Raw genomic sequence first — 23,878 nt, 5'->3', positions numbered from 1 at the left:
TATAAAATGACTATGAGACTGATAGTCGATCTTACGATGAAGGTTATTTTATCAATTTAACTTTATTGGATAATCATTTTAGGAGGCTTTTGTAAAAATAATCTAATAGAAAAGCTTTATTCATAAAATGACAATTCAAAAATTTTTATTTGTAAAATGACTTTCTGAGAAAAAAGAAAAACGGAAAAAAAGGAACCCAAAAACCCCTAATCAGTTTTCATGTTTTCATGGCCAAACATGTGAGCCCGCCACCCATCCCCATTGGAGATCCCGCCGACCATCCCCATCCCCACCCGCGACCCATTGCACCTAAGCAACCCCAGCCAAGCCCCATCCCTATCGTACCGCCCACTTTGAGAACCCCAGCTAATCGTGCCACCCACTTTGAGAACTCCAGCCACTCGCGACGCCCACCTTGCGAACCCAGCCATCACAATCGCGCCGCCCCCGATCAAGCCACCTCCCAATTGTGTTGGACTCCCAACTTTTCGTTATGAATTGAACCGGACCTTCGAGGGCTTTCTTCCGCAATGAAGAGTTCTTCTTGCTCATGTCGGCGAGAGAAGGAGGGCGTCCCGCGACTGAGCAATGGATTATGGTAATAAAATAAATAAAATTAAAATTAAAATGTCATTTTTTTAATTTTACTTTTTTACTCGGTTATTTTAGCCAAATTCTCTCATTTTAGCATATTTCTCGATCCTCCTGGATATAACGATGTTGTAGTCTTGTAGACTAAGCTCGTGGTCTTCATTTGATAAAATTAAAATTAAAATGTCATTTTTTTAATTTTACTTTTTTACTCGGCCAAATTCTCTCATTTTAGCATATTTCTCGATCCTCCTGGAAATAACGATGTTGTAGTCTTGTAGACTAAGCTCGTGGTCTTCATTTGTTTGCTCGTCGGCGGCGGCGGCGGAGGATCAACAATTTGGGATCCGAACGTTATTAACAAGATCGAAAGAAGATGAAAACCCAAATGCCGACGGCGAGAGTTCTACTTCCGGGTAATCCTTGCCTCTTTTCTCTGTTTGCCCTTTTCACAACCCAATTCGGTTGTCGTTCTTCCGCCGCCACTAGTCGTTTGGAGAAACTCATCCAAACGCGATGTCGATCGAGAACTCTTAAGCTCCACGAAGCTTTGGATTTATTCGATTCCATGATCCGAATACGACCCGTTCCCTCTGTTCGCGCTTTTAATCATTTGCTCAATTCACTCTCCAAGATGAACCACCATTCCACTGTTGTTTCCATGTACACTAAGTTGGTTCTCTTGGGTGGTTTCGGTTTTCGTCCTGATGTTTGCACCATTAGTATTGTGATCAAATGCTTATGTCGTTTGAAGAAAGTGGACTTGGGTTTTTCTGTTTTAGGGACTCTGTTTAAATTTGGAATTCAGCCCAATGCTTGCACTCTTAATACCCTGCTTCACGGGCTTTGCACGCAGGGATCGGTCTCTGCGGCCGCCGATTTGTTTTCGGAGATTGTGGACAAGGAACACCCTTTTGATGAAATTACTTGTGGGACTCTGATTAATGGGTTTTGTAAGGCTGGAGAAACTAGCAAGGCAATTGAGTTGCTTAAGAAGATTCCTTTACACCCAAGGATTAAACCCAACGTGCATTGTTATAGTCCTATTATTGATGCCCTCTGCAAACAAGGCCAAGTAAACGAGGCTTTCGGCTTGTTTGAAGATATGATGACTAGCCATGGTGTTCGACCAAATGTCATTGTTTGTACTTCTTTGGTTTACGGATTATGCAAATACGCTCATTGGCAAGACGCAAAACAGTTGTTGGAAACCATGACTAGATGGGGCATATCTCCTGATGTTTACACATTTACTGTTATTTTGGATGCTTTGTGCAAGGAAGGGAGGATTCAAGAGGCACTTGATCTCTTGACGAGAATGAGTGAAAGGGGCATAAACCCTAATTTCATCACCTACACTTCTTTGATTTATGGGTTTTGCCGTTTAGGCGAATTGAGGAAAGCCATCGCTTTTTTGTTAGATATAATGAATTGTGAAGCGGTGCCGCTCGATGTCATTGCCTTCAACATTATATTGGACGCTCTTTGCAAGTTCGGAAGGATGAAGGAAGCGCTTGCTATGTTTCGTCTAATGTTGCAAGGATATATAAGGCCAGACATTGTGACTTATAACATATTAATCTATGGATTGTGCCATTCAGGTCGATGGGATGAAGCTATGAGGCTGTTTGATGAGATGTTGAATCTCGGAATATCTCCTGATACTATAACTCTAAGCGGAATTTTGGACGCTTTTTCAGAAAAGGGTATGATGGAAAAGGCCCGGAAATTGTTTGAAGAAATGATTCGACGTGGTCCTAAGCCTGATACAATATCCTACAACATATTGATGAAGGGATATTGTCTACTGGGTGAAATGGACAAGGCGGAGGAGGTCTTTGAAGAAATGGCATCAACGGGTGTTCAGCCCGATACTATATCATACAACACATTAGTCATTGGTTACATGAAGGCGGATAGAATATATGTTGCCCTCAAGCTTATTGAGGACGTGATGGAGAAAGGGTTAGTTCCCAATGATGTAACTCACAAAATTTTGTTAAGCATTCGTGCTAGAAGGATTGTTGCATTCAGATAATAAGTCTTCATGAAGTCCGATCATGAATTTTTGACAGTTTTGTAAATGATTGTATATTGTTATAATGACATGTTATTCTTTTTCTGTTATTGACCATATCACACTACATCACTACTGCTTGGTGTAGAGAGATATTATCAACACAAGGGAATATAGGGGAGCCACGTAGCATTACATATATTTATAGCAACTTCGTTAGTGAAGTAAAAAAGCTAGAGAGATGCAGGTTCAAGTAACATGTAGATCACAAAATTTCCTTACCTTAATTTGTTCAATGTTACCTATACGATTTTGATGGATAGATATATATTAAAAAAGACTGTGCCATTAGTGCCATGATGGTGGACTGGATATATATTAAAATACTTGATTATGGCTTGCTGCACGTTTGCTTTCCATACAATTTTTGTTCCCTGCCTTGATTTTTTGTTTTTATTCTCTTTTGGTTTAATTTTCTTTTTTTGTGCTAATGCAAATCTTAGGTTGGTAAGAATTTATTTTTCAAAAATGGAAGAGAGTATATAGTTACTATATCATTTAATTGTATTTTACTGCCTTTAAAAAGTCACAAAGTTATTGTCTATTCCAATATTCTCTGTTAGATCTTTTGCTTCAGGACTAGGCATGTGCAGAAACTGAAAGAGTAAAGTTGACCAAAGTTGAATCTCCAAAGGACGTGCAGGGACTAGTCTTTGGTGAATAACAGCTTCAAGTATTCAGTCTGCAGCTTTGTCTTTTGTATTGGAGTTTTTCAATTGACTAAAGTAATTCTTTCTTTCTTTCTTTCTTTCTTTCTAATGTTTTTCCTCTTGAAGACGGTTATTGTCATTGTTTGCATTTGTTGTCGGGCATTGATGGAGATTGTTTGGCATATAGAAGATTTCTCTGTTAATAATCCTACTGTGATAAATTGTTCTAACTTCTAACAGCACGATGTCAGTCCACGGATCTACTTCCATGTTGGCGAGGTAAGGTACCCTTTCATTTGCTGTAATAACTAGATGCTTGCTTTCAAATTCATCTGCTAAGTTGTTTCGCAGGAACTAAACTGGCAATAGACAAGTTTGTACCCCTGAAAGAACTCAAGGGCCTACTTATATGATGTTGCAGGGCTCGACAACAAGGAGTTTCCATTTGAAAAAAGCTAATGATTGAGGATAAAATGCAGTTCCTAGTAAAAACTCTCAAATGAGAACAACGTATTGTGAAATCACTTGTATAAGACTAGGTGCGATTTCTACTTTTTGTTGATTCTCCGGTACTAGTTTCTTTTTCTGTGTCATAATTCATAATTAGGCCATGAAGCTATTTGACCCAAATTTTTCTCCAAGTTATTTACTGCGTTGTCATAAGTCATAGCTAGACCATGAAGCCTTCTCTATATATTTAGGCCGCTGCTGATGGAGTTCCAGATGAGCAAGAGGAACATGGTTCATAAAGTTTGATCCAGCTTAGCTTGTCTTTCTTTGTCTCTTCCGTTACAGTATTACCTGGGTATATGTTTTAATGCCTGTGATTTAAAGGTTGAGATCTAAGTCTTGAGCTCCTTTTTGATGATGTTGGCAAAGGTAAGCTTGTCTTTTTGTCGTTTAATCGGTGAATGCTGCAATAGCATGTTGGACCAACTGCATTTCAGGAAGCGCTAGCAGGTTTCATTATGAGGATTGCAATTTCCACTATTTCAGTTCTCCTTTTGGTTTGATTGATGTTTCTTATTCATCTAACCTTTATATATTGGTCATTTGCAAATCATGCCAAAAGGGTGTAGTGTTTTTTTCGTAGAATCGACATTGAAGGCTGGCGGAGATCTTGATTCCTTGTTTGTGTAGTGACATGATTGCAATTCCCTAATAGACTATTTCCAGTCTAAACCTCTTGCAACTCATCTTTTTCCAAGGAAATGAATAGAGGCAACAATTATATTTACAAATTAGGTTGCTCCTAAAGATAACATAACAGAAAACCATCAGGAGGTTGATAAGGTTGATAAACCGTTGCTTAGACAGGTTTATGTTAGGAAGGGGAAGAAGGAGTGACGTGGAGTTAGGAGTGTTGTTAGTAGTTAGTTAACTGAGTTTCTGTACATTGCCGGGGGGGGGGGGGGGGGGGGGTGCTCGTGTGTAAGGAAGAGAGTGTTTGTCGTGTGTCAGGAAGAGAGTGGAATAAATAGGCCAGAGGTGGGATTAGAAAGGTAGGAAATAACTGGAGTCCGTTGAGGAAGTCTTAGCTGAAGCTGAACAAGGGGAGAACGAGAGTGTCGATAGTAGTTTGTAAATCTGTTTGGTTCATCAATAAAGATTACATTTTTCATTCTTTTGATTTGTTTCTGTGGGAACAATACTCTGTTCTATCAATTTGGTATCAGAGCATTGATTCTGGCAAAAATGGCGGCTAGGAAAACTGATGAAAGGTTCGAATTGGTGAAAAAAGAAATCAAGGAAGTTAGGGTTTCCATGGAAAAAGGAATTGGCGAGATGGAGAAAGGGCTCGGGGAGGTTAGGGTGGAATTATCACAAAATAGGACGGATCTGTCTGAGATTCGCCAGCTAATGGAAGAACAGGTGAAACTTCTGTCGGCATCAACGTCGGCGCCGGAGAAGACGGTAGCTCAAATGGCTGCGACCGAGGGGGATCACGGAGTGAATCGCGCCGGAGAAGGTTGCGAGATGAATCGTGCATGTGATCGCGGACCTAATTGCGCCGGCGATGACCGCGAGGCGAATTGCGACGGAGAACGCGCAGGGATTCGCGCCGGGGAAGTTCGTGAGGCGAATCGTGCAGGTGATTGCGTGGAAATACGCGCCAGAGAGGAAAGGTCGATTAACCCTAGGGTGTCGCAAAATGTGATGTGTCCGGTGGGAGATTTTGGTTGGCGCGAGCAAGGCGTAGATCGGGCGGTGGATTTAAGGATTCCACGGAATCTTGGTCACGATGGAAGGGAGGATGAGCGCTGGCTTGCTAGGGGGGCTCCTTTGGGTACCCAAGGGAAAAATTGGAATGGTCATCGTGGTGAAGGGCGTGGATTTTTCATGGAAGGTGAGTCCATGGAGTTCGACGATCGACGGAATGGGACAGGCGTTCCTATTCCCTGAGGAGGAGAAAGGGGAAGGAACATTAACGTTGGAGAAAGGTATAGAGAAGGCTGGGAGGGCAGAAGCGTCTTGGAGGAGTTGTCGGTGAATGAGGATTGGGCGGCCCTTCGTCGGCGACAGGTGGAGTGTCCTATCTTTGGAGGAGATGATCTCGATGGCTGGATATTCCGTATGAAGCAGTTTTTCTCCATAAATCGTTGCTCGGAAAGGGAAAAACTCATTACTTCGGGAATTTCATTGGAGGGAGATGTTCTCTCTTGGTTCCAATGGCAGAATGGCCGCATGCCTTTCCATAATTGGTCAGAGTTTAGGGTAGCGTTGCTGCAACGTTTTCGTTCCTCGCAGGAGGGCAACCTTTGCGAGAGGTTTTTGGCAATACGGCAGGTAGGAACAGTGGCCGAATATCGCAGGCAATTTGAAGTTTCAGCAGCCCCATTAAGGGATGTGCCGGAGGAGGTCTTGGAGGGAATTTTTGTAAATGGGCTTAAGGCACAGATTCGGGCTGAAGTGAGGCTCTTGAAACCAGTGGGGTTAGGGGAAATCATGGAGATTGCTCAGAGAATTGAAGAAAAAAATGATTTGCTGTGGCGTGAAGGGGCGGAAACAAGGTTTTCCCGACCACAATTCCATAGTACTCAGAGGGCTGAGTTTTCACCAACTATGGTTAGGACGGTGCCGGTGGTGGAACGTCCACAGCGGGGCCTTGCTGTGATGGAGAAAACAGCAACTCAAAGACGAGATTTTCCATTTCGTAAGCTATCGGATTCTGAGTTGCAGGAGAAGAGAGATAAAGGGTTATGTTTTAGGTGCGATGAGAAGTTCACCTTTGGTCATCATTGTAAGAAGAAGGAGCTTTGCATAATGCTTGTTAGCGATGAGGATGCAGCCGATTGCGAAGTGGATGATCCAATTTTGCCAAGTTCAGAATGGGAGGAGGGGCAACCGGAACTCATCGAGTTGTCTTTGAATTCAGTGGTAGGACTCTCGACGCCAAAGACTATGAAGCTTCGAGGCCCAATTGCTCAGCCAGAGGAAATAGTGCTAATTGATTCCGGTGCAACTCATAATTTCATTTCATTGAGTTTTGTGGAGAGGTTTTTGATTCCGATTGCACCCACTGTGGGTTTTGGGGTACAACTAGGAACGAGGGAATCAGTTAAAGGAAAAGGCTTTTGTAGGGAGGTAGCATTGAAATTAGTACATTTGACCATAGTGGAAAATTTTTTGCCACTAGAATTGGGGGGAGTGGATGTTATTTTGGGCATGCAATGGTTAGAAACATTGGGTGGGATGCATGTGAATTGGAAGTCTCAGATTATGAAATTCAGGGTGAGAGGGGAAGCGGTTACTTTGAGGAGAGACTTGAGTCTTTCCACCACAATGATCTCCCTTAAGGCTATGGTTAGGACCATTAAGCATGAGGGCCATGGCATCTATTTAGAATTGAGTGCTTTGGATGCCAACAAGGAACCGGATTTGGGTGTAATCGGGGAATTGGACCAGCAATTTCAAGGGCAGATGAGTGAGGTTTTGCAGCGCCATTCAAAGGTTTTACACATGCCGGAGGGGCTTCCTCCCCAAAGATTGCGTGATCGTTGCATTATCCTTCAGGAGGGGACCGCTCCTATTAGCGTCCGACCTTATAAGTATCTTCATTTCCAAAAGAATGAGATTGAGAAATTGGTAAGAGAGATGCTTTCGGCGGGTATCATACAGCCGAGTAACAGTCCATTTTCAAGCCCAGTTCTTTTAGTTAAAAAAAAGGATGGTAGTTGGCGTTTTTGTGTTGATTATCAGGCGCTTAACAAGGCTACAGTTCCCGACAAGTTTCCCATCCCAGTTATAGAAGAGCTTTTGGACGAATTGTGTGGGGCCACCATCTTTACTAAATTGGATTTAAAATCTGGTTACCATCAAATTCGGATGTGCAAGGAAGATGTTCCGAAAACGGCTTTCCGAACGCATGAGGGTCACTACGAATTTTTGGTTATGCCCTTTGGGTTAACTAACGCCCCGGCCACTTTCCAATCTCTCATGAATGAGGTATTGAAACCTTTTTTGCGGAAGTTTGTATTGGTATTTTTTGATGACATTTTGGTTTATAGTAGAACTCTTGAGGACCATGTCAACCATTTGGATGTAGTTTTGTCTGCTTTGGAGGACAACCACTTATATGTGAACCAAAAGAAATGCATTTTTGCTAGTAGTAAATTGGAATATTTGGCCCACATTGTGTCTGGAAAGGGGGTTTTGGCTGATACTAGTAAGATTCAAGCAATGTTAGATTGGCCCACCCCTCATTCTATCAAGGAGCTGCGGGGTTTTTTGGGGTTGACCTTTGGTCCGTACGCACAATGAAATGGCGCCCCAATAAGTAATGGCGCCATTTCTGAATGGCGAGGACCACTACCATGAGCTCGCGCTCATAAACAGATTTTGTACGCACACGTGATGACAACACTTGACTGAAATAAGCAATGGGCTGCTAATGTTGCATCAGGACCGCGCCAATCCCAAACCCCGACGCATCTGATTCCACGACGAATGGCTGGAAAAAGTCCGGCAGTACCAAAACCGGAACTGTGGTCATGGCCAGCTTCAATTTCCGAAAGGCGTCCTCCGCGTCACTAGTCCAATGAAAATTGTCCTTCTTTAGTTGCTGCGTCAGCGGCCAAGCAAGGTGCCCATACCCCGACACAAAGCGCCGATAAGTTTTTGTTGGAGCAGAGACTAATCAGTGAGGACCACCAGAAATGGTTGTGTAAGTTGTTGGGTTACGATTTTGAGATTCAGTACAAGCCTGGATCTGAAAATCGGGTGGCTGATGCGCTGTCTAGGCAGTCTTCTGGGGTGGAATTGCAGGGGGGGTACAGGGGGGTTGTCGTGTGTAAGGAAGAGAGTAGAATAAATAGGTCAGAGGTGGGATTAGAAAGGTAGGAAATAACTGGAGTCTGTTGAGGAAGTCTTGGCTGAAGCTGAGCAAGAGGAGAACGAGAGTGTCGATAGTAGTCTGTAAATCTGTTTGGTTCATCAATAAAGATTACATTTTACATTCTTTTGATTTGTTTATGTGGGAACAATACTCTGTTCTATCAGAGGCTTGACCAAGAACCTCATTGTCACCTAAAGCCATGAAAGGCCCCAAATCGCACTGCTTCTGTGAAGGTGCAGGGGATAAACAAATGCATTGAGACCTTAGTTAGGATGAGTAGGTTTATTAAAGTAACGGATCACTTTGCCAAGAAAAATTAAATGAAAATGATACTAATAATAATAATAATAATAATAATAATAATAATAATAATAATAATAAAGAAATGATAGAAACATGGACTGGATTTTGAAAAAGTAATAAGCTAGTATGAGAAACTGTTAATTGTACATCATCTTTTGGTATTAATAGCTTTGGTCTTCATAATTCATCCATCCTTGTCATCAGTCAGTTGTAATACCTATTGGAGAATCTACATAATTTTGTAATTGATTTTGTTTATTATCTTCCTAGTTTAGAAAATCTGATTTAGTTTCCTAGTTTTGATGATTTGTAATTGATATGTAAAATCCTTCAATCAAGGATCTTAACCTAGAATAGGATGACACCCAAATTAGGAAACTTCTCTATGTTGTATTCTGTATATATTTCTGTTTAGAATCAATACATGGCATGCCATAATTCCTTCATTTCCTATAATATCTATGCATTTACCGAGATGAGGGCAAATTGCTTTTTCTTCTGCTCTGACTCGTGCGAGTTGCATCTGCTTTTAATTTTCTTCTGCGTGTGAGTAAATTGTGATATGGTGTTTTAGTCTATTCTGTCCATCTAAGATTTCTTTGAATGGCAATTTGGATCTATTGAACTAATTTGAGCTGTTGTGTTCTTCTTACCTTTAAAGTTGATAAGAATGGTGCTAACATGGTCTGAGATTGGTATATTATTGTTATCAGCCTCGGCCTCAGCAGTTCCTTGACCCCGTCCTCGTCGGTTCCTAGCTATGGTGACAGATAGAAGATGGCGCAAGATAGAATAATACAACCTGTTAACTCTGAAATATGTTTATTCATCAATATCCCTATCATCTCGTATAGAGGTGCTTAAATCCCTTCCTCCCACTACAGGGCCCCAGGGAAAACGGTTATAACCGTATCTGGGGAATATGGGGGAAAATGGAGCAGAGGGATCCAGCATCGAGATCTCTGCTCGCTTCGTGTATAGGAAAACAAATAACAGAAGGAGAATAACAAACAATAATGACTAAACTATCCTCAGCTAATTACCGCCCCATAACACTACCTCCCGCTCGAAAAAACTTTCCTTGTCCTCAAGGAACGGAAAAAGAAGGGAACTGGTTCAATAGTGTTTCCTTATTCTCCCAGGAGGCTTCGGCCTTAGTACTGCCTTTCCAGCGTATCAAGAACTCGTCATTTCCGGCAAGGTGCCGCGTTGCTATAATCTCCGCCGGTTCTTGTGCTGCATGGGATCCCCATTATGGTGGTTGGTTAGCCACGTCAGTGTTGTCTCCGATCTTCCTTTTGAGCAATGAAATGTGGAAGACGGGGTGAACCTTGCTTCCTGCAGGTAGCTCCAAACGGTACGCCACACTGCCGATTCTCTCAGTTACTTGGTAGGGACCGAAATACCTGGGGGACAACTTGTGGGAAGGTCGACGCTCCACTGAGTGCTGGCGGTAACTCTGCAATTTTAAGTAGACCCAATCGCCCACAGCCAGCTCCCGATCGACGTATTTTTTGTCATATACTTGCCTCATCCGGTTCTGAGCAGCAGCTAAATTAGTGCGAAGGAGCTCCAACAATTGGTCCCTGGCCCGCAGAATTTCATCTACTTCCACGGACTCGGTTGTGCCTGCTACGTAGCTCAAAATGGTTGGGGGGTCTGCCGTAAACAGCTGCAAACGACAACAATTGGTCCCTGGCCCGCAGAATTTCATCTACTTCCACGGACTCGGCTGTGCCTGCTACGTAGCTCAAAATGGTTGGGGGGTCTGCCGTAAACAGCTGCAAACGGGTTTGTCTTGGTGGCAGAGTGCCAGCTGGTATTATAGCAATACTCAGCCCAAGGGACCCATCGAACCCAATCCTTGGGTTTAGCCCCTGTGAGGCATCAGAGGTACATTTCAATGGTTCGATTTACAACTTCCGTTTGTCCGTCCGTTTGCGGGTGGTAAGCCGATGAGAATTTGAAACTAGTTCCCTGGAGGCGGAACAGTTCTGTCCAAAATCGGCTAGTGAAGGTAGGGTCTCGATCGCAAACAATAGAATGCGGTATGCCGTGAAGGCGAAATATCTGTTCGAAAAACAATTGGGCCACTGTCTCAGCCGTGTAGGGGTGTGCCAAGGGAAGGAAATGACCATACTTAGATAGCCTGTCTACTACCACCAGTAGGATGGACTTCCCCTTGGACTTAGGAAGCCCTTCCACAAAGTCCATTGATATATCTGACCAAATTAGAGTGGGAATAGGCAGCGGCTGCAGGAGGCCGCCCGGTAGCTACTGATCATGCTTGTTTCGCTGGCAAGTGTCGCATTTCCGTACCCATTCTTTAACCCTCTCCTTTATATTTCTCCAGTGGAAGCACTCCTTAATGCGCTGCACTATTTTATAGAACCCTTCGTGGCCGAAATCATGGTATTGTTACAGAATGATGGGGACAAATTCTGAGTCCGCAGGCACATATATTCGATCCTTATAAAAATGCACCTTCTCCTTGATTGACCATGGTGTGCTCAACTCCCCTTTCTTCACCTTCGCCGTTAATTCAGTGATCTCGGTACTTGTCGTATTAAGCTCCAGCATTAAGTCCCACCACGTTGGTTTAGGAAGTGTTAGAGCACATAATGTCGCTGGTTCTTCCTTCTGAGACAACCCGTCTGCCACTTGATTAAACTTTCCTTGCTTATATTCAATGACAAAATCATATCCCATCAACTTGATAATCCACCGTTGCTGCATTTCCGTGGTAATTTGCTGTTCCAACAAGAACTTAAGGCTCTTGTGGTCGGTTCAGACTCGAAATTGCCTTCCCAATAGGTAAGGTCGCCAATGTTGGACTGCGAAGGCTAATGCCAGCAACTCTTTTTCATATGCTGAAGAGAACACATTTTTTCCCTTTAAGGCGGTACTAAAGAAGGCAATGGGGCGTTCCTGCTGCATGAGAACAGCCCCTACTCCATGTTTAGAGGCGTCACATTCTACCACAAACTCTTTGGTGAAATCGGGAAGGACCAAAACTGGTGCTTCGGTCATGGCCTGTTTCAGTTTGTCAAAGGCCTCAGTAGCCTCGTCATTCCAAACAAATCCTCCTTTCTTAAGCAATTCTGTCAAGGGTCTAGCTATGCGCCCGTACCCTGCTATGAAGCGGCGGTAATAGCCTGCTAACCCAAGGAATCCGCGGAGCCCTTTCACATTCTTAGGGAGCGGCCAATTCCTCATGGCCTCCACTTTCTTAGGGTCGGCCTTCACTCCTCCGATGCAGATGATATGGCCGAGATACTGGACTTCCTTCTTGGCCAGTGTGCACTTCTCCCTCTTGACCACTAGCTGGTGTGTTTCCAATATCCGGAACACCTTATCTAAATGGTGGTCATGTGTTTCCCGGTCAAGGCTATAAATGAGGATGTCATCAAAGAACACTAGAACAAATTTTATCAGTACTTCTTCAAACACCTCATTCATGAGGCTTTGGAATGTAGATGGAGCGTTGGTAAGGCCGAAGGGCATGACCAAAAACTCATAATGTCCACGATGAGTGCGGAAAGTCGTTTTCTCTATGTCGGCCTCCTCCATCCGAATTTGGTGGTATCCGGATCGTAAGTCCAGCTTGGTGAAAACTTGAGCCCCCTTAAGTTCGTCTAGCAGTTCTTCAATGACAGGTATAGGAAATCTATCCCTAACAGTCATTTTGTTCAACCCCCGATAATCTACGCAGAAACGCCACGTCCCGTCGTGTTTCCTGGCGAGTAAGACTGGGGAAGAATAAGGGCTGTGGCTGGCTTGTATGATGCCTTGCTGAAGCATGTCCTCCACCATCTTCTTGATTTCTTACTTCTGGTAGTGAGGGTATCGATAAGGGTGCAAACTCACTGGCCCTCTTCCTGGCAACAGGGGAATTCGATGGTCATGATTCCGCTTCGGAGGTAACCCCTTAAGTTTACCAAATACGGTGGGATATCTTTGTATCCAAGGTTTCCATTCTTCCGATTCCCACTCTTCCTCATTATTCCCTTCCAGCCCCTGTATTTGCAGCAACATTCCGGTTCCATTACCCCTTTTTAAGGCCCTATCCACTGCTCGAGCCCCAATATGTTTCACCTCCGGTTGCCCTACCCCCACGAGTTTCTCCCTATTTTTTCCCACTGTGAAACTCATCTCGATAGTGGCAAAATTCCACACTATGGGACCTAAAGTTCGCAACCATTGCGCTCCTAATACGACGTCACAACCTTCTAATTCAATTAAGTAAAAATCAACAATAAATTGGGTATTTTGAATGTTGAGTGTTACCTCTCTACACACCCCGGGGCTTCGTAGTCTTTCTCCGTTGGCCACCACTACTCGCAGGGAGGAGTTCTCCTCCGTTTGCAGCCCGGCTATCCTAGCAAAAGGCTCATGGAGGAAATTGTGGGTAGATCCGGTGTCAATGAGGATCGTGAGAGGGGCCCTTCCCATCCTTGCGGTGACTCGCATGGTTTGAGGGGTGGTCATTCCCACCATGGTATTTAGGAAAACCTCCGGTTTGCCCCCTGCATCCTTGCCCTGCTCCTCCTCGGAAACCGTGTCTTCCCTGGCCTCTCCCTCGATCTCGATCCAAAATAGCCACTTACAGGCGTGGTTAAAGGAGTAGCGTTCATCACAGTGGAAACAAAGCCCCTGCTCCCGCCTCTTCTACAGCTCCGCTGGGGTAAATCGTCGCACTGGTATCTCCGTCCGTTTGCCCCCATTGTCCTCTCTCGCAGGGGAGCGGTCCCCCGATGTAGGGTTCCTTTTGAAAAACAGTGTGGGCTTATTTTCGTGGTTCCTCTTTTTTCCTCCCCGGTTCTTCCCTTCGTAGATGCGGGCCAGGGAAATGGCTGAAGACATACTAGTTGGGTTCTGGGCCCTCACGTCGGCCCGTAATGGATCCTTCAGCCCACTAATGAAACAGGTCGTTTCTTGCTCATCTGTTAGAGCTCCAGCCTTCCCCAACAGCCGTTCAAACCGACTATGGTAGTCCCTTACCGTGGAATGCTGGTGGAGCTTGCACAGCTCCCCAAAACCATCCTCGTAAGGGGCCGTTCCAAATCGCAACATCAACTCCGACTTGAATTCCTCCCAATCCATTTGGGTTCTCAGCAACTTCTTCCTTTGTATCCAGATCTGCGCGTCCCCCTTCATGTGGTACGACGCCAGACGGACTTTCTCCGTTTCCTCCGTTCCCTGAAACTCGAAGTATTGTTCTGCCCGATACAGCCATATGGTGGGGTCATCTTGGCCGTCGTACCTCGGAAAGTCCAGTCGTATGGGTTTTGCTAACACGGTTCCCGCCGTCCTGTCCCCGGTTGCTCCTGGTCGGCTCTCTCTTCGATTGGACGCAGAAGCTTCGTCCCGGGTGTGCATCATCTGTAGGAAGTCATTCATCTGCTTCAACATTCGCTCCTGCCCCACGCTCAAAGTCGCGTCTGTTAGCGTTTATGCCCTTAGGAATAAATGTAACAATATTCTTTGAGATATTTTGACTATTAATAAAGATTTGTTTATTTTATATATCTATGTATTGTCCTCTTTATGTTCATAATAGTTGAATGTATGATAAGCAAACTGAAAGTCTGAGACTGTCATTCTAAATAAGGGCTTTGAGAAGCATGTCGAGGCTATGGGGATGCGTAGCATGTCACATTTACTCACTTAAGTGCAAGTGGGAGATTGTTAGCGTTTATGCCCTTAGGAATAAATGTAACAATATTCTTTGAGATATTTTGACTATTAATAAAGATTTGTTTATTTCATATGTCTATGTATTGTCCTCTTTATGTTCATAATAGTTGAATGTATGATAAGCAAACTGAAAGTCTGAGACTGTCATTCTAAATCTTTAGGTCATGCATGTAATGTGAAGAACATGCGGAAGACAAGAATCTAAAGATGATAGTCTAAATCTTATGATCCACAATCGAGGGAATAAAGTTAGGTGCTTTATTCATGTTAAGATTGTTATGTTGTCTACTTTCTAACGGAGACGGCTTGTCTTGGTCGTCGGGGGTGGGACTCTATGGGGGGAGACATTGATATAGTTTCTAATGGTGAAATCTATATTGGATCGGACCAAAGTTGAATTGTTTTAATTAATAATTCTGTTTGAATAAAATAATTCACTTTTGACGAATTATATGTTGTCATCTTAATCCTGAGATGGATAATGAACCCGTATGCTTGACTTACATCCTTTGATGTACTAAAGGGAGACATCTTGACATTATGTAAAGGTACGCTTGCCGGTACATTGGGGGTATGACTCGTGTATGCGTAGATTCGTTATTTATAGATAGTGGAATCCATAGCTCCTATAAAGAGTCAATGATATCCTCTTATGCATTATCAGTGGATTGGAAAATATGAGCGCTCAGCCATTGGACTACTCTGTGTTATCTAATGGTTTACTGTTTGTAATGATACGAATAGTATTTTTCTGATGGTATGATAATGGAACATAAGATAAATGTAATCGGGAAGGTAAAACGGAACTTGACCTCAAGTCAATTATGGATATCCTATGGGGATGATGCACTAATATATTGAGTCATGGACTAGAGCTAATCAGAGCTTTGTAAATACGCTATATAAATCGAGAGTGCAGCTCTAGGCTTTTAGTGGAATAGCGCTAGAGTTTTATAATCATGAGACGGACTTGTTGGTTTACAAGTAGCGTTGTGATTATAGGAGCTTGATTTATATATGTCCATCGGGTCCCTTTGCTAGCTCACATAATTTCCTGTAACAATACGGTCTATTTCCTCACATTGGTAACTTGTGTTATTTCCGTAAAAGAGGTTCAAAGTTAATTCAAGGGTGATTTATCGGGTGAATTAATTGATAAATTAATTCTAGATAAATTAGTTGAATTATTGTTTTAAGAGTTGTTTAATATGGGAAGACTATTATATGACTGTTTTGATCAGGCAATTTCTCCATTGGGTTGTTTGAATCAAAACTAATGCTCTATGCAAGTTTCTCGTATTGAAAAACTAGGAAAAACAACTTTCGTCAGTGCAGACAGGTCGACCGGTTGGGTAGACCGGTCATAGGTCGACCGGTCCGGTCGACCGGTTAGTGAAGACAGGTTGACCGGTGAGTTATAACGTCTCTGTCACCGGTCGACCGGTTGTAACGTAAAATGCATGATGACATGGCAAAATCGACTCTGGATGCGATTAGAACTTTGGGAAACCTAATTGTTACGAAAGTATGACTTCCTAAACACTATAAATAGCCTATTAAGTCACATTACTCATTAGATCACTTGAGAGACTTTTTGAAGGCTATTGATAAAAGATTCCTGAGAGGAAAAATTGTTTAATTCTCAAGAACAATTTTTTCTTTGGTTCTCTTGTGATTGGAAGGAGATCCAGAATACCTAGAGGAGATTAAACGACGTGTGCCCACCCGCACACCGATTGTGGAAACGAGAATAGCAAAGAAGACCAATTGGTTCAGGCTCTTCCGGTTGCTGTTTGGAACGCTTAGATCTGTCAGACGTGCAGTTTCCTGAAATCTCAAAAGGTATGTTTTAGATCTTTAGTATTTATGTTATATAGCATCATGAACATGTTCTTGTTTGGCTTTGACGTTGATTAACATTTTTAAATTCCGCTGCGCACTCGATGCCATTAATTTTCCAACAGCGACTTGTTGCTCAAGGCGTTGGTACCGCTGGTCCTCAGCCATGCCTGGCTCTGATACCAAGTTGTTATCAGCCTCGGCCTCAGCGGTTCCTCGACCCCGTCCTCGTCGGTTCCTAGCTATGGTGATAGATAGAAGATGGCGCAAGATAGAATAATACAAGCTGTTAACTCTGAAATATGTTTATTCATCAATATCCCTATCATCTCGTACAGAGGTGCTTAAATCCCTTCCTCCCACTACAGGGCCCCAGGGAAAACGGTTATAACCGTATTTGGGGAATATGGGGGAAAATGGAGCAGAGGGATCCAGCATCAGGATCTCTGCTCGCTTCGTGTATAGGAAAACAAATAACAGAAGGAGAATAACAAACAATAATGACTAAACTATCCTCAGCTAATTACCGCCCCATAACAATTATGATGGCAGTTGTTGATATATTTGGAACTCGTGTGGAATATGACTGGCATAGCATTATACTAATGATAAATTGATTTCTAAACACCAGAGCCAAAGTCAATTATGTTTATTGCAATGGATCTTATGGGTTCTTTGACTGACATGTTTTAAAATTTTGTATGATTTCAAGGATCGCGCAACATGGCCGGAAAACGTTGAGAGTTTTTTTCGTTCATCTGTTATGAGGAGCCGATGAAAAGGATTGCATTCATCTACCTTAGACCCAAAAAAAAAAAAAAAAAAAAAAACTTGGATAGAAATTGAGAATGAATTAGCACTCAAGTTTGGGAAGCATTACAAGTTGTATTACATACTTATGTATTATTTGCTACTTATTTGTAATGTACCTTAAATTAAAGATTTTCTATTTAATTATTTGTTGTTGACATGCTTTGAAATATCTGATTGTTACCGCTTATAACTAATTAGACATTAGTATACTAGTAATATATTAATTACGTACTAACATACTAATCATTAATTATTAGTTTTAATTATTTAATATATAATTCTAGTATATATATTAATTTTTTTATTTATTAAGTGATTATCAATTAGTAATTACTTAATATATTATTTAGAGATTATGAATTGATGTACTCAAAACACATTTTCTTATACCCACTCTTTTTACTTTTTTGAAACTACAGTCCCTCCCTGTATGATTCTCAAAATCTTTTCATTTTTATCCTAAATGGGCCCTATATCTCTCTGACTTTACGTGCTCATTTTGTAGATAAAACTTTTTGTAAAATTCTTTTTACTATACACATCCTTCAACTTAGGAAGGTCCTCTTATCTGTCTGAGGAACGTGGCCCACTGTTGGGCCAGGGCATTATTTTTTCAAGTGGGCCGATTCAGACCCAATAAAAGCGGATTGTTGCTCTTAAATTCTACTTTGATAAGGTCAAAATAAATGTTAAACTTAACATCAATAAATCTCTTCTTTAGGGGTTTCTACGCTAAAAATTGATATCTCATCTGTGGTTGTCTACTTTGATTAGTTATTGCTTTGGTTGATTTTTGTTAATATTTTACTTGAGATCCCATTTAGGCACACAAAGACAGAGGGAAAAGGTTTTATTCTGATTTTTGTTAATATTTATCAGTAGATACCATCTTAAAAAAAAAAAAAAATCATAATTTTCAAAGTTCCCATGTTTATCTCTTTCCATCTTATTAGACGTGTTGAACAACCTTAAATTTCATTTCGTTCCAATGCTTTGATGCAGAGTGCAGAGTTTGAGAGAATCGAAAATACCATGTAAAGTTGGATATGGCGAGCAAATGGGCAAGGTAGTAAGTGCACATTATCTTGGGTGTAAGCCTTAACCAACAAAATATTTAATTCTTAAAATGCGATTTGTTGGGAAACAACAAGTCAAACAATGTTGTCCTTTTGCAGCCTTGCAGTTATGTTTTTTAAGTGAGTATGCATTTCTTTTCTTTTTTTGACGCCTCTTGAGACGCTGTGGAGGCCAAAGCAGAAAGAGAGAAATATTAACCCTCAGATCCGGAAATTATTTGGTTTCCATGGAGGGCATAGGTATGATATAATATATATATCCAAGGAAGTGAGACTTGAGAAAGAAGAAGCAGAGCCTAGAAAATGGAAGCAGTGCTAGCGATGATGGCACTAACAGTTCTCTTTGGTGGATTTGTGTTGTATCTTTATAACAATATGGTTCTGGAGCCAGGAAGAATGAGGTCAAAGCTTCAGAAGCAAGGTGTTCGAGGCCCTTCGCCTTCTATCCCACTTGGGAGTATCCCTGAAATGAAGAAGATTCAACTCCAGGTTCGGTCAAGGACTAATACTCCAAACGACCGCCTTTACGATGTCGTTTCAATTGGTCACGATTGGCCTTCCACCGTCCTCTCTCATCTCATTCAATGGAGAAATGAATATGGTAACTTCTTATCCATCATTTTATGTTTTACTTATTTTTTTGAATGTTGGGTGAAACTGGTTTTAAACAATCATTTCAATCTAATTTGTTTGGCGCAGAGTCAACAACTTACCAGGAATACGTATAATAATGTGTGTGTTTATATGCAGGTCCAGTTTTTATGTATGAATTAGGAAACATGCAATTCCTTTGCATAACAGATGCAGAGATGGTGAAGGAAGTGAGCGTCTACACATCCTTGAACTTAGGGAAGCCTTCTTATCTGTCCAAGGAACATGGGTCACTGTTGGGCCAGGGTATTATTTCTTCCAGTGGACCCATTTGGGCCCATCAGAAGAAGATCATTGCCCCTGAATTCTACCTTGATAAGGTCAAGGTAAATGTCACCAATTTAGAGTATGTTTGGATGGAGAGAAGCAGAAGGGTGGAAAGAGGGTAAATCCATTATTTGGTTGAAGGGAGGAGAATTTAGATCCTTCCATTTAAATTTAAAATGAAAAAGACAATATAATAACTAGACAAATAATTTGTCGTCTATCCGTCAAATCAATGATTGATTGTCCTAACGGGAAAAAACTCGGAACCTTTTTACTCAGAACATGCTTATAACAAAAACCAAAGCATCATGTCTGCAATTTTATTTATGATAAAAGTCCATAAATGCAATTAATCTTTCTATTCTAAAAGGGCATGGTGAGCCTAATGGTGGACTCTACAAACTTCATGCTAAGAACATGGGGGAGTAGAATCAAAAGTGAGGGAGGAGTCGCAGATATCAAAGTCGATGAGGATTTGAGGAGCCTGTCTGCAGATATAATCTCAAGAGCCTGTTTTGGAAGCAGTTATTCACAAGGGGAACACATTTTCTCAAAGCTCAGAACTCTACAGAAGATGATGTCCAAGAGAATTCTTGGGATTCCATTCTTAAGGTACTACTAGATATCATCTTTGTGCTAATTATTCCAAGTATTGTCTACGATGACGTCTTATGTGCATTTCTGATTGGTGCCAAAAACACACACACGCTTTAGATTCATCCCGACCAAAAACAACATCGACATATTGAGATTAGAGAAAGAGATCCACACAATGATTTTGAAAGTGGTGAAGCAACGCACTGAGGAGGCTGCTGAAGAGAAGGACCTTTTACAAATGATACTCCAAGGCGCCACAGCGTCTGGTGGCATAGATAACCCACCTTTGGGCATCACTCGGGACAAATTCATTGTAGATAACTGCAAGAATATATACTTTGCTGGCCATGAGACCACTGCTATTACCGCATCGTGGAGCCTCATGTTGTTGGCTGCATATCCAGTCTGGCAAACTCGAGTTCGTGCAGAAGTGCAAGAAATTTGCAACGGTGGAAGCATTCCACATGCTGATATGCTTCGAAGCATGAAAGTAGTACGTTTACAATACCAACTTTTCTGAAATCTAGATCACAAACAAGTAACAATGATATGTAAGTTTTGTTCTGAAATATTAATCTCGTTGGCAGCTTACTATGGTGATTCAAGAGACATTACGCCTTTATCCACCGGGAGTGTTTGTCTCTAGGAAAGCCTTGCAGGATATTCAACTCAAAGAAATTCTAATTCCGAAAGAAATGCACATTCAAATTCCAATATCAATATTGCATCAAGATACTGACCTTTGGGGGCCTGATGCACACCAGTTCAATCCAGAAAGATTTGAGCATGGGATTCTTGGAGCTTGCAAACTTCCTCAAGCATTCATTCCCTTCGGAGTAGGGACTCGCATTTGTGTTGGCCAGCACTTGGCCATGATAGAGCTAAAAGTGATTTTATCACTTATTCTGTCTAAGTTATGCTTCTCTATGTCGCCAGCATATCGACATTCCCCAGCTTTCAAGTTGGTCATAGAACCTGAACATGGGATTAATCTCCGTGTAGAAAGAATTTGACTCTATAGTACATGAAAGCTTCTTTTGTAGAAGCTCAGTTGGAATATGCATGGTTCCCCAGTGAATTTTGAAGATAAATGTATGCAACTACTTCTAACATGTCCTTGTTGCAAGTTAGAAATTCTGCTAATAGGTGGGAATGCTAATAAAGGCTAATAAAGGCTCAGAGGGAGAGAGGGTATCTTAGGTGGGAATGCTAATCCAAATTTATATTTTGACATCTAAAATATTACATGTCCCTGAAAGTGTTATGTTTTCTTCCTTAAGTAAAAGGCTAATGAATGAAAAAGAGGAATTATATGTATAACAAATTGCCTGCTTGCTAAAATGTTTCAGTGATGCAGAGATTACTGATTGCGTCCATCTTACGCCCTAAAAAATGGCTGTCTTAATGATGCTCAAATAGATCTTCAAGTATGTTTTCCAAGCATCATTTTACAATTGAATATCACATAACTTCTGTTTGTGCTTCATTTGTTTTTTTTTTTTTTTTTTTTTGATAAATGTGTGTGCTTCATTAAGGCTGCACATGTATATGGTTCCCTAAACAAATCATGTAATGTGCACTCTTTCTTGTTTTGAGAGAATCCAAACTTATGGTTTCAACATTGGAGACCTAAAAAATACTAGCATAATAGATAACTTCAAATATTTGAAAATTTATTCCGTTTCCATGAATTTGAGAGGCGATGTTTTAAATTAAAAGAACAAAATAGTGTTATGACAGACCCAGGTAAAAACATAGAGAGGAAGATTTCCTATTTGAATTTGTTGGCAGTTCAACCTTTCTGTCACAAGGACGATTCAACAGTCAACACAAAGACATTCTAGTTCCAAAAGAAATCAAAACGTTACAAAACAGCAGCATCAGAGAATTCAAATCCAAATGATGCTCAACATAGTCAAACGAACATTGAATAATAAATAGTATTGAGAACACAAATGAAAAGAAAGTTTTTCCTTGTCACTCAACGTAAAGCATGGTTCTGTATTCACTGTAGCCCTCTATTGTCTACACCATTTATGGAAAGCTCAAGTCCAACTTCATTCTACTAGATTAGACGAAGCACGAGTATCAAAACAAGTTTCATGAGAAGAGAGACCTATTCCGGTTACGTTCAAGTCGAGCTTCCCTCTGTCGGAAACAGAATTTATAAAGCATAAGGCATGTACAGTTTAAAATGAATTAACTACAGGGTTTCAAGTTTTCTGAAAAAACCAATACCTCCTTTTTCTTGCATTCCTTATAAATATCAAAATGTTCCTGGCATTTGCTTTTGTCCGAGTTAAATTCTTCTAGACCTGTAATTTTTAACCAAGTCAATCAATATAAAGACTACAAAGGATCAACCTTGCAAACAGCAAGTGTTTCCGTCTTTACTGACGATAGTTGGAACTCAGAACGCTAAAGAGAGGCAATTAATGCAAAATAAACGACACTTGTCTCCTACATAGCTCTCTTCATGACCGTTTATATACAACAATATAAGCAGCATAAGTTGGGCCATATTAAATGATTTGTGATGTAGCAGAAGCATAACAAAAAAGTAGGAAAAGTGTAAATTCCTAAGATCCGTTGATACACCTAGAATACTGGAAAATGGGACTTTTATTAACTTCTTGATTCACGTAGAATACCGGGAAAATAGGCATCACCTACTCGTTGGTTCTGTGGAATTCCGAGATAATTGGAATGGGTATAATGAGAGAACTCTCAAAGTATATTACAAATCATCAACAACTGAATGACAAAATGGCAATAAAGGCCTTAAATATCAAAGCTAATAACATAACCTATTTTAAATTCGAAATCCAAATTCTAAAGATATCACAAAAAGGAAATAACCATGAATATCCTAAAATACATAAACATCGTAGAGGATATGGCCAAAATTCAAATATAAGCATGTAAAAATAAACTCCTAAGTTTGAACTATACGGCTGCAACGGTTTGTCACAATTTCTACCAAAATTTGTTGAACATTGATAAGATCTACAATCATCAGCACTCAGAACTTGTTTGACATTGTTAGGTAGAAGCTGCTTTTAATCTCCCAGAGTTAAAAAAAAAAAAAAAAGCTTGTATGGCCTTCTAAAATAGCGTCTAGCCAAAGCAGCAAAATGTAACTTCAATGAGATTCATTTTATAAACTTTATACTCACATTTAATATATCTATATATATATATATATATTACGTATTATCAAGTTTTAAAGCCTATTTCTATTTCATTAAATTCCTATAAAAATATGGTTCCAAACAAAAGACTAATTGGAAAACTTATCTTATATCCTTCTAAGCAAAATTTTTTTTCCAAACAAGCCCTTAGATTCATTCTAAAATTCCCTAACTAACATTTAGTTTAAGATAGATAGATAGGTATTTAACTATTAAGAGTGCATCAAGCAGGCTAATTTATTCTTGGAAGCACCCTGAGGATTCAATTAGAACTACCATATATATATAAGAAGTCATTGAAGCTCAAGAAAAATAGGTATATCGGTGTATAAGCATATCCGTATAAAAATTCAAAAAAAAAAAAAAAAAAAAAAACCCCCCGATGAAAATAGCGTTCCGAGGGAAAATAAGGTCCAAAGAGTTATGCATGAATGTTAAAGTTACATTTGAGAGAAGCAGTGTATTGAGGAAAACAAGGAGAGTCGGAAATCCTCGCAGCACTTGGGTATGGCGGTGCTGCTGTTACTGTTACACCTCCCGAACCCTCTGACGGTGCCATTGCTTTTGCTGTTTGTATGAGATACCTCTGATTAGATATGCGTTTGTCTTGTTTTAGTTTTACTTTGCTGATTTGGGCCGGCCCTCTTTTGGAATGGGCCTTCCTGAAAGACAAAAAACTGATGTTTCAGTTAGATTACACCTTATTTCATTCCAATATACGGGCGTGATAGAATGGAACAAGACAACGATTGGTAAATCTTTCAGGCTGCTTATTATTGCAATGTTTTATT

The 23,878-nt window shown here is 41.0% G+C and overlaps 4 protein-coding genes across 4 annotated transcripts; 2 read left to right on the top strand and 2 right to left on the bottom strand.

The window, feature by feature from the left end:
• The first annotated feature begins 859 nt into the window (after positions 1-859).
• LOC21412593 (pentatricopeptide repeat-containing protein At1g62670, mitochondrial) lies at positions 860-2,786 on the top strand. Its single transcript, XM_024161242.1, has one exon. The coding sequence runs from the start codon at positions 968-970 to the stop codon at positions 2,627-2,629; it is 1,662 nt and encodes a 553-aa protein (XP_024017010.1). The 5' UTR covers positions 860-967; the 3' UTR covers positions 2,630-2,786.
• A 7,422-nt stretch (positions 2,787-10,208) lies between these two features.
• LOC112090293 lies at positions 10,209-10,670 on the bottom strand. Its single transcript, XM_024161222.1, has one exon. It carries the CDS (start codon positions 10,668-10,670, stop codon positions 10,209-10,211), a length of 462 nt encoding a protein of 153 aa, XP_024016990.1.
• An 8,006-nt stretch (positions 10,671-18,676) lies between these two features.
• LOC21391394 (cytochrome P450 714C2) lies at positions 18,677-21,296 on the top strand. Its single transcript, XM_010091457.2, has 5 exons — positions 18,677-18,982; positions 19,132-19,358; positions 19,670-19,911; positions 20,014-20,389; positions 20,484-21,296. Exons 1-5 carry the CDS (start codon positions 18,685-18,687, stop codon positions 20,907-20,909), a joined length of 1,569 nt encoding a protein of 522 aa, XP_010089759.1. The 5' UTR covers positions 18,677-18,684; the 3' UTR covers positions 20,910-21,296.
• Positions 21,297-21,386: 90 nt separating this feature from the next.
• On the bottom strand, positions 21,387-23,661 carry LOC112090295 (cytochrome c oxidase-assembly factor COX23, mitochondrial). The gene is made up of 3 exons (XM_024161243.1): positions 23,532-23,661; positions 22,135-22,211; positions 21,387-22,044 (listed from the first exon to the last, which is right to left on the bottom strand). The coding sequence occupies exons 1-3, from the start codon at positions 23,644-23,646 to the stop codon at positions 21,997-21,999; spliced, it is 240 nt and encodes a 79-aa protein (XP_024017011.1). The 5' UTR covers positions 23,647-23,661; the 3' UTR covers positions 21,387-21,996.
• Between the last annotated feature and the right edge of the window lie 217 nt (positions 23,662-23,878).

This window comes from Morus notabilis, unplaced genomic scaffold (genome assembly GCF_000414095.1).
Source record: "Morus notabilis unplaced genomic scaffold, ASM41409v2 Scaffold906, whole genome shotgun sequence".
Lineage (NCBI taxonomy): Eukaryota > Viridiplantae > Streptophyta > Magnoliopsida > Rosales > Moraceae > Morus > Morus notabilis.
This window is presented reverse-complemented; position numbering and strand designations above follow the sequence as displayed.